Source organism: Coregonus lavaretus (genome assembly GCF_964263955.1).
Source record: "Coregonus lavaretus genome assembly, chromosome: 29".
Classification (NCBI taxonomy): Eukaryota; Metazoa; Chordata; class Actinopteri; order Salmoniformes; family Salmonidae; genus Coregonus; species Coregonus lavaretus.
The window spans coordinates 13,688,149-13,704,677 of record NC_140016.1 but is presented as its reverse complement, the minus strand read 5'-3'; the positions used below and the strand labels follow the sequence as shown (position 1 = coordinate 13,704,677).

General features: G+C 40.8%; 1 protein-coding gene across 1 annotated transcript; it reads left to right on the top strand.

Moving 5' to 3' along the window:
• The first annotated feature begins 3,255 nt into the window (after positions 1-3,255).
• Positions 3,256-10,036, top strand: LOC311105254 (LON peptidase N-terminal domain and RING finger protein 3-like). The gene is made up of 10 exons (XM_084147343.1): positions 3,256-4,022; positions 4,853-4,971; positions 5,081-5,353; positions 5,465-5,687; positions 7,146-7,236; positions 7,640-7,876; positions 8,032-8,190; positions 8,523-8,685; positions 8,797-8,946; positions 9,050-10,036. The coding sequence occupies exons 1-10, from the start codon at positions 3,377-3,379 to the stop codon at positions 9,209-9,211; spliced, it is 2,223 nt and encodes a 740-aa protein (XP_084003469.1). The 5' UTR covers positions 3,256-3,376; the 3' UTR covers positions 9,212-10,036.
• Positions 10,037-16,529: the final 6,493 nt, after the last annotated feature.

Below are 16,529 nucleotides of genomic sequence, written 5' to 3'. Positions count from 1 at the left end.
TCCGCTGGTGTACAGCAATCTTTAAGTCATACCACAGATTCTCAATTGGATTGAGGTCTGGGCTTTGACTAGGCCATTCCAAGACATTTACATGTTTCCCCTTAAACCACTCGAGTGTTGCTTTAGCAGTATGCTTAGGGTCATTGTCCTGCTGGAAGGTGAACCTCCATCCCAGTCTCAAATCTCTGGAAGACTGAAACAGGTTTCCCTCAAGAATTTCCCTGTATTTAGCGCCATCCATCATTCCTTCAATTCTGACCAGTTTCCCAGTCCCTGCTGATGAAAAACATCCCCACTGCATGATGCTGCCACCACCATGCTTCACTGTGGGGATGGTGTTCTCAGGGTGATGAGGTGTTGGGTTTGCGCTCATCTGACCAGAGTACCTTCTTCCATATGTTTGGGGAGTCTCCCACATGCCTTTTGGTGAACACCAAACGTGTTTGCTTATTTTTTTCTTTAAGCAATTGGCTTTTTTTCTGGCCACTCTTCAGCTTAAAGTGGTCCTATGGACAGATACTCCATTCTCCTCTGTGGAGCTTTGCAGCTCCTTCAGGGTTATCTTTGGTCTCTTTGTTGCCTCTGATTAATGTCCTCCTTATCCCGGTTGGAGGATACCCGGATCTGAAGGGAATACACAGGAAATCCAGAATCCTCCAACCAACAATTTTGGAGAATCATTGAATTTATTGAAAGTTCCTGGGATTTTGCATCCCTACTCCAACGTGTCTAAAGTCTGACTGTATTGATTAGTAGTCTGGTAGAGAGTTGGTCTATATCATATCATCTGTTTATGTGGTCAACCAGGAGTGGATATTTGTTCAACTTTGTTTGGTCACCTGTTGTACTATGCTTGTGATCTTTTGTACTGTACTCAAAGAGAGACAGAGACAGAGACAGAGAAAGAGAGACAGAGATAGTGACTAAGTAACTCTTGGTGCTGTGCCTCCCTAGACCACCAGGAGGCAGAAGAGAGTGAACCGGGTGAGCAGCATGGATCTTTAGGTCGATACCAACATGGGGTTTGGGTAACATGGGGTTTTGGTATCATGGGGTTTTAGTAACATGGGATTTTTAATTATTTTAAGAGAGTTGCTCAATTACGTCTGTTTTGTGTTCCAGAATGTATTGCTTTTTGCTTTTGTCGTTATGTCTTTATCTTACTTAGTATTCTCTTATGTTCTTTATCTTGAAGTGTTTCCATTATTAGTCCATGTATTATTATAATCATCTGGTCATTCTTTGTATTTTGAAACATTTGAATAAAGGGGTCATCTTTTTCTCAAGTCATTTTAGTTTGTTGTTGGGGTTTGTTGTGTTGTTTATCTCATGATGTTATTGATTATAAATGTTATGATATTGATTAGGATGCAGATTATTGTTATGACGTTAGTAGTATATAGATGATGTTATTGATTATAAATGTTATGTTGATTAGGATGTAGATTATGTTTTTAGTAGTATAGAGATAATGATGTTATTGATTATAAATGTTATGATATTGATTAGGATGCAGATTATTGTTATGATGTTAGTAGTATATAGATAATGTTATTGATTATAAATGTTATATTGATTATGATGTAGATTATTGTTATGTTGTTAGTAGTATAGAGATAATTATGTTATTGATTATAAATGTTATGATATTGATTATTATGTAGATTATTGTGATGTTAGTAGTATAGAGAATGATATTATTGATTACAAATGTCATGATATTGATTATGATCTATATTATTGCTATGATGTTGTTAGTAGTATATAGATAATGATGTTATTGATTATACATGTTTGGATATTGATTGATGTAGATTATTGTTATGATGTTAGTAGTATATAGATGATGTTATTGATTATAAATGTTATGATATTGATTAGGATGTAGATTATTATTATTATTATTATGTTAGTAGGCAGGTAGCTTAGTGGTTAAGAGCGTAGTGCCAGTAACCGAAAGGTCGCTGGTTCTAATCCCCGAGCCGACTAGGTGAAAAATCTGTCGATGTGCCCTTGAGCAAGGCACTTAACCCTAATTGCTCCTGTAAATCGCTCTGGATAAGAACGTCTGCTAAATGACTAAAATGTAAATGTCTGAGTTTTGGTGGGCGGCCCTCTCTTGGCAGGTTTGTTGTGGTGCCATATTCTTTACATTTGTTAATAATGGATTTAATGGTGCTCCGTGGGATGTTCAAAGTTTCTGGTATTTTTTTATAACCCAACCCTGATCTGTACTTCTCCACAACTTTGTCCCTGACCTGTTTGGCGAGCTCCTTGGTCTTCATGGTGCCGCTTGCTTAGTGGTGTTGCAGACTCTGGGGCCTTTCAGAACAGGTGTGTATATATACTGAGATAATGAGACAGATCATATGACACTTAGATTGCACACAGGTGGACTTTATTTAACTAATTATGTGACTTCTGAAGGTAATTGGTTGCACCAGATCTTATTTAGGGGCTTCATAGCAAAGGGGGTGAATACATATGCACGCACCACTTTTCCTTTATTTATTTTTTTAAACAAGTAATTTTTTTCATTTCACTTCACCAATTTGGACTATTTTGTGAATGTCCATTACATGAAATCCAAATAAAAATCAATTTAAATTACAGGTTGTAATGCAACAAAATAGGAAAAACGCCAATGGGTATGAATACTTTTGCAAGGCACTGTACACACGTGTTTAGCAGATGTTATTGCGGGTGTAGCAAAATGCTTGTGCTTCTAGCTCAGACAATGCAGTAATATTTAAGAAGTAATATCTAACCATTTCACAACATATACCCAATACACACAAATCTAAGTAAGGAATGGAATTAAGAATATATACATGTATGGACGAGCAAATAGCACCTTTGAGATGGTTCTATGTGGAACCAAAAAGGGTTCTATCTGGATCCTTTTTTTTTTTTTTAGAGGGTTCTCCATAACACTCATTTTTTTCTGAGTGTAGAATGTGTCCATTGCTACGTGCATATGCTCTACCGTCCAAGAGACCAGTGATGGAATGCCTTCAGCCTACATACATATATACAAGTATTACGCATTTGACCCATTTCAGAACATTGACCGACTTCTATCCACAGTCCAGAAGCTCTCTGTGTTACAACTGAATTGTTATTAGGCAACCGCGTTAGAAACCTGTCCAATAGGAAGAGCTGGCTGTGGTCACATGACAGTTTATGTAACATTGTTTTTTTATTTTTTTTATTTTTACGATGACAATATTATTAATGGTGTAGGATCACGTCGTCTCAGAGTAGTGAGCTGAGCAGAGGCGAAGACCTCAGAAAATGAGATAAATAGAGAACGACCTGTTTCTTCCAAAAAGGAAAGATTAATTTCGCAAGACTATACCACACAACAGCAGTCATTATGGGAACGGATAGTACAGATTGTATGCTGCTTCTTGCGGCAGAAGCGTTTAAATCTAAAAACTTCGGGCTCGCTGCAGACATATACGAATGTCAAATGCTGCACCTGCGCGACCCTGGTACGCAGCAAGATCTGTTGGTGAAACGGGCGGATGCCCTGGCATTTGCTGGCAAATTGACCGAAGCCTTCGAAATCTACCGAAAAGCTGCTGAAATCGAGAGACTACGACCAGTCCATCTCGAGAATCTTATTATATATCTCTCTAACAGTATTAAAAGAAAGGATGGGACAGACAGTCAAAGCAACAGGCAGGAGACGAACTCTTATTGCGTTGGATATGATGCATTTACCTGCAGAATATGTTATGGATTTCTATACGAGCCAGTTACCTTGCCTTGTGGACACTGCTTTTGCAAAAAGTGCCTGGACAGAGAACAAATTAATGTCTGCTGCAAAGAGTGCAATGACATTACCAAATTCAATGATGTGGACAATTATAGAGTAAATGTTGTTCTTAGTAACTTGTTATCAAAGTGGTTTCCAGTTCAATTACTTGCTGTTCATCTGAGACGTGGGGGGAATGGCCTATATTCAGAGAAAATAATGGATGCGGCTTTGGACAAATACAACGAAGCAGTACAAATAGGTATGGTATTTTACCTTTTCATTTAAATCAATGTTCTAAATGGTATCGAACTCATTCTAAATTAAATTAAATGAATGGCCTATATCCTATGCAATGTTGCAACAGTATGTAGGCTACTGTTTCCAGTGCGTATGGGCTGGCTTAATTGACAGCTGAATCAGCAGGTTTGATGTAACATTGGGTGTGGTGTAAACTGCGCTACATTGTAACAATTCTATGGGGAAATTATTATAACAATGTATCCTGTTTATTACTTGGCTTTAACCCCTTAATTCTGAGAGAGTCGTGCTTATGTCACACATGGGTGTGTGAAGGTTAAATAAGATGTTATGTTGGCTAGGCCAGGGTTTCCCAAACCGGGCCCCAGGACCGAGTTTGGGAAACCCTGTGCTAGGCGACCAAACATTGAGTAACATGTGAGCCATGGCATTTTGTTGTGATTGTGTAACAGACAATTAAAGGAATGTGGGTCAAGGGTAATCAAAGTTCAACAGTAGACACCGCAGTATTGGTTCCACTGTCATTATTGATTAGACACATACTTCTTCAAATGTTGAACAACAATAATCTTTCAACAATAATCCAAAATCCCCACATTTTCACTGTGATCTGAAGAAAACTGGTCTTGTGTGACATTCAATTATAGAATGATGGAATAATGAATATATTATCACTTTCAGCCCCTATTTCAATTTCTATTGAATTTGACCTTGATTTTTGAGATGCCAAATGTCCACATTATATTGTATAAAGATATATTGTACAGTTATAGTTCTGGCACAAAGTAAATCTCTGTCCTTCCAAGTGAATATGTTGTATTTCTTTTCCAGCTCCAAGGGACCATGTTCTGTACAGCAACCGATCACAGATCAATTCCAGTCTGAAGAATTACCAGGATGCCCTTCATGATGCAGAGATGGCATGCAAACTCATGCCTCTTTGGTCCATGGTGAGGGTTGGACGTTTTGCCATGTTTAATTTAGATCTACCATCAGAACTTCACAATGCAAAGAAATGGTAGGATTTGCACTGATTACTCAACATTATTTTTCTTCCAGGGACATATTAGAAAAGCACAAGCTCTTGTCACTCTGGGGAAATGTGAAGAAGCGTTAAGAGAGTACCTGGTCGTCATTGCATTAGACCCTGAAAGTAAATTGGCAAAAACAGAGGCACAAAAGATTCTGAGTGATCTCCTGGCCCCTGTCACTGATCAAGTACACAACAGAATCCTAGACTGCACAAGTCTTCTATCTTCCAGAAGTAGATTTAAAGGTGGCATCCTGAACACCTCAAGCTGCATCATCACCACATCCTCCAAGTCTTACAAGGTAAGATAAGTCATCCATCTTCTTTTTCTATATAATACAGTACTATCTTATAGTGCCTGGAGTTAAGCTCATGAATTTACTAAAATGTCCTATCATCACCCTTTCTCACAGGATTACAAGAATATCATCACCTCTGACGAGAAGTTGACGTTGTCGCCCACACTGAGTGAATCTAAGACAGATGGCTCGTTTGAGACGTGCAGCGGAAAGAAAGGAGCACATCAGGTGAATGTCTGCCATTCCAGCGTCACCAACAGGAGTGTCTTCCTCAAACGTAGCTCATCCGAGGACAGCGAAGTGGACAGTATCGACATCTGCAAGCGTTCCAAATCTGGTAAGTTTAAAGAACTCTGGTCTCGCCCCTTAAATGCTCTTCAATTCAATAGAGCTTTATTGGCATGATGTACAGTGGGGGGGGGGGGAAAGTATTTAGTCAGCCACCAATTGTACAAGTTCTCCCACTTAAAAAGATGAGAGAGGCCTGTAATTTTCATCATAGGTACACGTCAACTATGACAGACAAATTTGAGAAAAACAAATCCAGAAAATCACATTGTAGGATTTTTAATGAATTTATTTGCAAATTATGGTGGAAAATAAGTATTTGGTCACCTACAAACAAGCAAGATTTCTGGCTTTCACAGACCTGTAACTTCTTCTTTAAGAGGCTCCTCTGTCCTCCACTCGTTACCTGTATTAATGGCACCTGTTTGAACTTGTTATCAGTATAAAAGACACCTGTCCACAACCTCAAACAGTCACACTCCAAACTCCACTATGGCCAAGACCAAAGAGCTGTCAAAGGACACCAGAAACAAAATTGTAGACCTGCACCAGGCTGGGAAGACTGAATCTGCAATAGGTAAGCAGCTTGGTTTGAAGAAATCAACTGTGGGAGCAATTATTAGGAAATGGAAGACATACAAGACCACTGATAATCTCCCTCGATCTGGGGCTCCACGCAAGATCTCACCCCGTGGGGTCAAAATGATCACAAGAACGGTGAGCAAAAATCCCAGAACCACACGGGGGGACCTGCAGAGAGCTGGGACCAAAGTAACAAAGCCTACCATCAGTAACACACTACGCCGCCAGGGACTCAAATCCTGCAGTGCGAGACGTGTCCCCCTGCTTAAGCCAGTACATGTCCAGGCCCGTCTGAAGGTTGCTAGAGTGCATTTGGATGATCCAGAAGAGGATTGGGAGAATGTCATATGGTCAGATGAAACCAAAATATAACTTTTTGGTAAAAACTCAACTCGTCGTGTTTGGAGGACAAAGAATGCTGAGTTGCATCCAAAGAACACCATACCTACTGTGAAGCATGGGGGTGGAAACATCATGCTTTGGGGCTGTTTTTCTGCAAAGGGACCAGGACGACTGATCCGTGTAAAGGAAAGAATGAATGGGGCCATGTATCGTGAGATTTTTAGTGAAAACCTCCTTCCATCAGCAAGGGCATTGAAAACGTTTGACCTGTGTCATTGCCAACAAATGGTATATAACAAAGTATTGAGAAACTTTTGTTATTGGCCAAATACTTATTTTCCACCATCATTTGCAAATAAATTCATAAAAAATCCTACAATGTGATTTTCTGGAATTCTTTTTCTCATTTTGTCTGTCATAGTTGACATGTACCTATGATGAAAATTACAGGCCTCTCTCATCTTTTTAAGTGGGAGAACTTGCACAATTGGTGGCTGACTAAATACTTTTTCCCCCCACTGTATACTGTAAGTGAAGTAGTCGTTGAGATTCACCATCTAACTCAAATGGTTCCCTTTTACAGAAGTGACCCAGAATGAACAAGCAACTTCCTGGAGTACAGTGCTTGCTGGCCTCATAGACCCGACTGACCTGGAGTGTTCTCTGTGTATGAGGTGAGCACTACCATCCATGACAATACGTGTAGCTGAATTGTAGTATTTGCCACTTAAGGCTGAAAGGATAGTAATATAGTGTGCTGCTTTTAATTCTGATGTTCTAGGATTAACAGTCATTTTCTTAGCCTCACACAAGTCAGTTATTTTACAAGTGAACACAAGATATCGATCTTCCTTTCTGATAGTATTAAGCAATAAAGATGAATAGGTAAACATTTAGCCTTATTTTTACCATTATAGCTTACATTTCATTATCAAACAATGTAATGGAAATGCAATGAGCTATATGTAAATAAGAACCTGAACGTAATCAACAATAGAGTAGTGAGAGATGTTCTGAGTGTCATTGTACCACTCCATTGCACTATATTGTGTCCTTTCTCTCCATGGTATACCCTAGACTATTTTATGAACCAGTCACCACTCCTTGCGGACACACCTTCTGTCTGAAATGCCTCGAGCGATGCCTGGACTACAACCCCAAGTGTCCTCTCTGCAAGATGGAGCTGAAAGAGTATCTGGCAGAAAGTAAATACAACAAGACTGTCTTGGTGGAGAACCTCATCTGCAAGTATCTGCCATCTGAGCTCATGGACAGGCAGAAAGTCAACGCGGAGGAGATTGCAGACTTATCCAAGTAAGAATCACGTCAGCATACAGACACTCTCCCATTGATCCAGTACTGTGTAACAAAGACATGTAACATGACATTTATGTTTCTTCACCTGTAACTTTGGATATATTATTTCCTCAAACTAATACTTTTCTCTACTTTGATTTCTTCTTTTGCAGTCTAAACAAGAACGTGCCTATATTTGTTTGCACCATGGCCTTCCCCACCGTTCCATGCCCGCTTCACGTCTTCGAGCCCTGCTACCGGCTGATGATCCGCAGGTGTATGGAGATGGGTACCAAGCAGTTTGGAATGTGCCTCGATGATAACCTCAAAGGGTGAGTAAAGCCTGGACAAAGCAGAGAAACATTGTGTTGCGTGTTCCTCAGTCAGACAGGGGATATCGGCGTCGTCTGGCAATTCATGTTAACAACTCAAAAGCCCCATTGGGTCAACTCTCTTGTTTGGCCCCATTGGGTCAACTCTCTTGTTTGGCCCCATTGAGGGCCTTAGGCTATTATCAGAGCTGAGCAGGTCTTGCATGTCATTTTGTAAAAGCAACTTCAGATAGTTTATATAGCCTACTTTATTGTTTGGTCCCTCTGTGAATGCCTTAGGCACGTTTTTGGTCTTATTTGCTTACCATATCTACTTTTTTGCCTTCCCATAGATTTGCAGATTACGGTTGCCTCCTGGAGATCCGAAACGTGGAATGCTTTGCAGACGGCCGCTCCGTTGTGGACACCATTGGAAAAAGAAGGTTTAAAGTCATTGAGCACCACCAGAGAGATGGTTACAACACAGCAGACATTCAATACCTGGAAGACGTTAAGGTCATTATTAATCGCATGAACTAAAGCATTTGCGTGAATGTTGTCTGAACATGTTTAAAGTGTATTAGTGTATCTCGCTGTGCTACTGAAGGCTGTTCTTGTTTTGTATAGGTGGAGGGTGTGACAGAGAAGGAGCTGCAGAGTCTCCATGATGCAGTGTACGACCAGGCCTTAATCTGGGTCAACTCCCTCAAAGCAGAACAGATGGAGCGGATCGTGGGGCACTTTGGGCCCATGCCGGAGAAAGACTCTGAACCACAGGTAAATATGTGAACCCTGGATACAGATCGTATATGTTAACTCTATTTTGATACAGTTTGTATTGAACAGGTTATGGATGGATTCTTCTGGTTGTCCCCTGTAGGCCAGTCCCAATGGGCCGTCCTGGTGCTGGTGGCTGCTGGCAGTCCTTCCCCTGGAGGGTCGAGCCCAGCTGCCCTTCCTGGCCCTGACCTCCCTGAAGGACAGACTCTGTGGCATCCGCAGAGTACTCCTCTTCATGACCCGCAACTGCTCCTCTCGGTGACTCCAACCCTCACACAACCATCCATCTCCTCCATGTGGATGTCTGTTTTGTCTGAAAGACCAAATGGTAACGAAAGCCTTCTGTGTAAATAGGTTATTGTCAAGTGGGCTTTGATTAGATTTCCAAAATGTGATGATGATTATTTCTTCCTTCCAAGGATTAGAAGAGGCTACTTATGGAGTGAATATTTTAATCAGTGTGCTTTAAAGACAATGATTGATTTAGTTTTTGTTATTATTTATAAACACTGCGTGTGCATGCAACATGTTTACATCCCTGGGAGGGATGACAAACTCTAAACTATTACATAACTTTTTATTTCCAAAGAGTTTATTAACCACCACAAATTACATATTATCAAAACCAAAACCCCTGAAAATGTAGAAAATTTGTGGACAAAATGACGATATAGTACTGGTTCTGCTGCTGCTTTAACTATATTATTCAGATAATATGATTTTCTCCCTGTTTTGGTGTAGATGAATGCAATACACCTCCAGTTGAAATGAGCTATCTCCTACTTACGATGGAATATGTATTGTTATTTATATGACCTACTTTGCACTTTAGTTGCAGCATAAGTGATACTCACATTTTCTTCATGCATGGTGAGCAAAGATGGGTTGTGAGATTAGCCTTTAAGAAAGGAAAACCTTTTATTGTTTTGTTGGATGCTACATGTTTCTTTGTCTGACATACTTTTTTCATAGTTTTCTACTGTTATTTCTATGTTATGATTATCACCTTTTTATACAGACAATGGTTATGTTGTAAAATCTTGTGGAAATGTGTTAATGAACAACAATTATATTTTGTATTCCAAGGGCCAATTGTAAGTAATTGTATTTATATAGGGCTGCCTTGTCTCTTATTTTTTGCAACATATATGCTCATAAATTAGAGATGACAGAAGTGACGAACAAACTAAAAGTGATTGCAATAACGGTTACCACTTGTGCAGCGTGATTCCTGGCTAGTATACATAAGGCAACGACGTGAATGTGAACATGCAAATAACTGTAGACGAGGGAAATATCAACTTTTAGAGTGTAGAGCGTGGTGGATTTATCAGCCTTTCCACTTTTACCACTTTCCAATATTCTCAGTTTGATTTGCGAAAAACCTTTTGCATTTGGTTGTCCTGACCTAAGCCCAAGACACTCTGAAATTATTTTCCTAACACATTACAGTCAGATGAAAGTCTAACCATTCTAAAAACTCATGAAGGAGTTGGAAGACTTATTTCTGACATTTGAACTGTCATCATCTTGTCTTTCAAGTTATTGTCCCATAAACGGTAGCATCAATCACTCAGTAATTTCTAATCTTTTTCAACATTTAGTGCCTTAAGTTGGATTTCTTCCATGATGCCAGTACCATAAAGCTCAAACTATGTAGCAGAATTCAGACTAAGGTTGCGTTCCATCGAGGCAGCAGAATTCAGACTAAGGTTGCGTTCCATCGAGGCAGCAGAATTCAGACTAAGGTTGCGTTCCATCGAGGCAGCAGAATTCAGACTAAGGTTGCGTTCCATCGAGGCAGCAGAATTCAGACTAAGGTTGCGTTCCATCGAGGCAGCAGATTTCAGACAGGTTGCGTTCCATCGAGGCAGCAGAATTCAGACTAAGGTTGCGTTCCATCGAGGAAGATTTGGCTTAAAGTCCAAACTATTTTGCTGAGGAGACAGTCATTTTAAACAATTCCAGTCCTGGTTCATTGTGAGTATTGCTGTTGTGGTAAGAAATATTGGTATTATATTGTATATCTTATCCCAACTAAATGAAAATCATCTTAATGCAAGAACACAATGAGGATTTTCAGTTGGACTTTCATAAACAACAACATTGAGCCTTGGTTAAGATTGAGTTAAAAAATGTCAGGATTATAGTTAATTGATTGGCATGTCAATTCAAGTATATCATTTTTACTCTCCAACATCACACATTTGCATGTATATTAATTTGATATGGCTGTTGCATATAAGCCAAATTGTCATTCATCTATGCAAAGATGCATTTTACCCATTTACATCAGAAAATGCCAAACCAATAGAAATGCAAAGGTAGTATCTTCCTGACCTTTTTGAATTCCACATTGAACCTTGCACTAATGATCGAAGCCAATCTACCTCTGACACACTGACCTGTAGCTCTTCCACCACAGAACATGCTAATTGATTCAAATTGGCATGTCATTTGTTTCTGTGGAGATGAGGTGACCATGGATGGAGTCTTTTTTTTGGTGATTGTATTACACAGGTATAATTGCCTCTAACTGTATGTGTTTACAAAATAAATAGAATGTATGTTGTAGGCATCTTATCTGACGTTATATTTCTGTTTTGATGGAAATGTAGTCATTGCAATGTTATACAATGTACAGAAAACACACTTCTGAATAAATATATATTTATGGAATAAGAGCTAAACCGATGGTCTTTCATTTGAAGTCTCTCTTGTCTCGTGTTCTACATTTTTCTCCTTTGGTTACGTGTTAGTCTAAAGCAGTATCAATGTAGCTCTTTAGAAATGTCTAGAATGTTGGGACATAACAGAAAGCTTATGTAGGGCTGCATTGACTTTACACAACAGTGTGAATGTAGGTCACGGTTTAGGAGGAAGGAAACACCATTCCACTCCCCCTGCCCCACTGACCCACATTCTGCAGCCCTGCCTTTTTGCTGGAGGAGATGACCTGACCCATACCGAACCACACCTCCCTGACTGGGAGGGATAATGGACTCCGAGGAAGAGGGGACAAGTAGCACCAATGTAATTAGCAGGCTGTCTGTCTGGTGGGAGTAAGGGAGGGGGAAGCCATGGGGATATGTTTAATAGGGCTTACATAACGGGGCAGAGTCAGACATTACGTCAACTTTGAAATGAGGTCAGCATCTGCAGAGTATCAGGGTATCTTGTTCTGCCTTTGAGAGCAGTCGGTCCTGGAATCATGCCAAAATGGCAAGAAACTATTTTTTCCCCGTCTTTGTTCTTTTGAATAAGGTGTCATGCTTTGTTTATTCAGGACAGAAAAATGCAGAAACAAACTTTAGTGAGTGACAAATGGGGTCTCAAAGGTGTGAAGCGACTAAACCAGATACTATTAAACTGTACCGAGAGCCCCACTGGAACTAAAGAGTATAAAGATCCTCTTTCTCAGCATATGCCTTAAATGAGATCCTTCATCAGTGTGTCCTAGCCACTTAACACTAGTCTTATGTTACACGCCAAGTAAGGTTATGTAACTGAAATGATAAGGTCACTAGAGGGGTTGCTATGGGAACTTGGCAGATACACCTTCCCCCAATTTTATAAAACATGTAACACCATGACATAAGTAGGGCAAAGCAGTGCATTGTGGGAAAACTGGTTACCTAACTTACCCAGAAAAGGCATCTGGGAGGTTAAGTGCCTGTATGTGTGCTGATGTGTCGACAGAACTTGCGCTTAGTGCTAGATAGTCCATTGTAAACAGTATGGGAAACTGCGTGAGAGAGAGGGCTGTGTGTCAGAGGGCTAGAATGTGTCCATGTGAGAAGTGTGTGACTGTGTGTGCCACAAGCTCATATGATACAGTGTTAACTGTGAGGAGGTGTGTCTACTCACATGCTCAATGTACTGTACAGCCTCCCATGATGGGCTGGGGAGTGAAACTGCACAGTAGATGATGGCCCCGAGATGCTGCTGCCTGTGACTGATAGCCCTGAGATGCTGCTGCATTTGGCTGATAGCCCTGAGATGCTGCTGCATGTGACTGATAGCTCTGAGATGCTGCTGCCTGTAGCTGATAGCTCTGAGATGCTGCTGCCTGTGATGATAGCCCTGAGATGCTGCTGCCTGTGGCTGATAGCCCTGAGATGCTGCTGCATGTGGCTGATAGCCCTGAGATGCTGCTGCATGTGACTGATAGCCCTGAGATGCTGCTGCCTGTAGCTGATAGCTCTGAGATGTTACTGCCTTTGGCTGATAGCCCTGAGATGCTGCTGCATGTGACTGATAGCTCTGAGATGCTGCTGCCTGTAGCTGATAGCTCTGAGATGTTACTGCCTTTGGCTGATAGCCCTGAGATGCTGCTGCCTGTGGCTGATAGCCCTGAGATGCTGCTGCCTGTGGCTGATAGCTCTGAGATACTGCTGCCTGTGGCTGATAGCTCTGAGATGCTGCTGCCTGTGATGATAGCCCTGAGATGCTGCTGCCTGTGGCTGATAGCCCTGAGATGCTGCTGCCTGTGGCTGATAGCCCTGAGATGCTGCTGCCTGTGGCTGATAGCCTTGAGATGCTGCTGCCTGTGGCTGATAGCTCTGAGATGCTGCTGCCTGTGGCTGATAGCTCTGAGATGTTACTGCCTGTGGCTGATAGCTCTGAGATGCTGCTGCCTGTGGCTGATAGCTCTGAGATGCTGGCTATGGATGGATTGCACAGAGGGTGGGCTCTGGCTTCGATACGGTCTCCTATCGCTTCAATGCTGCCAACACTTCCATACTTTCACACTGTGCTGGCTGTGCTTGTAATGTGCAGACAGCCTGCCCTCATGTCTCAGCCTTAAGCTGCTGGCGAGGCTGAGGCGTCATCACTGCAAATAAATTCATGCTATTTTAATGTGCTTAATCGAAGTGTTGTGTAATGGTTATCACATTGCAGCGGATATTGCAGGGTTTGTCTTTGTATCCCTCAAAGCTTTGTCTGTGATGAGGAATAGTCAATCTAAAGAGTATACATCCTAGTTTACAACACGTGACAACAGTTGTGACACAACAGAGAGTTTGTCTGCCAACATTTTTTTTACACAGGCACTGTGGAGACACCACCCAATGATTGTGTAATGATTTTTGTGCAGGCGAACTGTTGTATCACAAAAATGTTGTATCATAACCATTTTGTAAAATGCATTTTACATCAGTTGTACAAGTTGTATTGTGTATGTGGCCATAGTGTTATCTTGTATTCCACTTGTCTACTCTAATTCAATTAAATAAAGACGTATTCTTTAAACACCAGATGAGGGGGCCATTAGATTGCAAATGCTTTTCAAAAGCAATGTTTGAGAGGGCTATCAACATGAGCTGAAACACAGGAAACATCTCTGCCACTGAAACATTCCTGACTCTTGGGAATGTGTGGTCTGTGCCTCCAACAAATCACCCCATGGGCTTAAATGGAAGGTTGTGGAACACAAAAGAGATTTCATGAGTCAGTGCCTCGGTTATCTCCCCTCTCCGATCCACTTTTGTCATCTGAAAGTACAGGGCCGTGAAAAAGTATTTGTCCCCTTTCTGATCTTCTCTATCTTTGCATATTTTTGATACTGAACATTATCAGAACTTCAACCAAAACCTGATATTAGATAAAGGGAACCTGAGTGAACAAATAACAAAAAAAAAAGATACTTATTTTATTTATTTAATTAACAAAGTTATGCAACACCCAATTCCCCTGTGTGAAAAAGTAATTGCCCTGTTACACTCAATAACTGGTTGTGCCACTTTTAGCTGCAATGACTGCAACCAAATGCTTCCTGTAGTTGTTGATCACTCTCTCACATCACTGTGGAGGAATTTTGGCCCACTCTTCCATGCATAACTGCTTTAACTCAGTGACATTTGTGGGTTTTCAAGCATGAACTGCTCGTTTCAAGTCAAGCCACAACATCTCAATTGGGATTAGGTCTGCACTTTGACTAGGCCGTTCCAAAACTTCACATTTAGGTTTCGCCAGACATAATGGTGGTGGTAGTGTGATGGTTTGGGGATGCTTTGCTGCCTCAAGACCTGGACGACTTGCCTTAATAGAAGGAACCATGAATTCTGCTCTTTATCAGAGAATTCTACAGGAGAATGTCAGGCCATCCGTCTGTGAGCTGAAGCTGAAGCGCAGCTGGGTCATGCAGCAAGACAATGATCCAAAACACACAATCAAGTTTACATGAAAATGGCTAAAAAGCAACAAATGTGAAGTTTTGGAACAGCTTGGTCAAAGTGCAGACCTAATCCCGATTGGGATGTTGTGGCAGGACTTAAAATTAGCATTGTGGCAGGACTTGATATTAGCAATTCATGCTTGAAAACCCACAAATGTCCCTGAGTTAAAGCAATTCTGCATGGAAGAGTGGGCCAAAATTCCTCCACAGCGACGTGAGAGACTGATCAACAACTACAGGAAGCATTTGGTTGGAGTCATTGCAGCTAAAGGTGGCACAACCAGTTATTGAGTGTAAGGGGGCAATTACTTTTCACACAGGGGCATTGGGTGTTGCTTAACTCTGTTAATGAAATAAGTAAGTCATTGTTGCGTTATTTGTTCACTCAGGTTCCCTTTATCTAATATTAGGTTTTGGTTGAAGATCTGATAACATTCAGTATAAAAAATATGCTAAAGTTGAGAAAATTAGAAAGGGGGCAAATACTTTTTCACAGCAATGTACATGCTTTTATGTGCATGATGTAACAAATACCCCCTCTCCAGCCAGGTCACTGTCAGTGGGATTCAGTAGTAATAAAGTGGACACTATGGACATCGAGAAAACTGTAGAATCACACTTCTTTAGTGAGGTGAAGCTCAATTCACTAAGTTGTCAAAACGAAATAATACCTAGCATTTAATAAGGTTTTATGTGTGTAACCCTTTAACACTGTGACCATAGAAGCAAATGTCTGGGCTAACATATCTGCACTTTGAAAGCTGCAGCTGAACGGCCTTTATATAACAGTACCCGACCCGGGCCATCCACTGGGTGTGTAGGTGCCTTATTCACCTAGACATAATAAAGCCTTTGATATGAGTAATGTGCTTGTGTAACACAGCAGAATGTGGCACAGAGGTTTGCAATGGCAGCGCAGCCCGAGAAGGTCAAGCGAGCCATGCCGTTCCAAGTGTGGTTGTATAACATGTAATTGGGTACAGTAAGCTACTTAGTTACAAATACTAGTACAGAGGAAGGAAGATAGTGTGCCTGCTTAGTCATATCATGTAAAATTAAGTTCCATCCAAGTCATTACAAACCAGAAGGTATTTCCAGGTACAGTATGTGGAATGTGTACTGTGCAATGCAGGCATGGCTTACTGGCCACAGGCAGTGTTAATGCTCCCTCTAACTTCATTTACATGCTACTGCAGTTCTAATGGATCAACACAGAATGCTTTGAGTTTTACATAGGTCAGCTCAGCTAATCACAGGTAATAGTATTTAATCAACATTTATTGGTAATTCACAATAATTTTTGTAGTTACATGAAATAATTTTGGGTTGCATGAAATGAGAGTTAAAGCTATAGTTAGTCAATTAATATATTGAATAGACATTTTCTCAAAACAAAGATTTG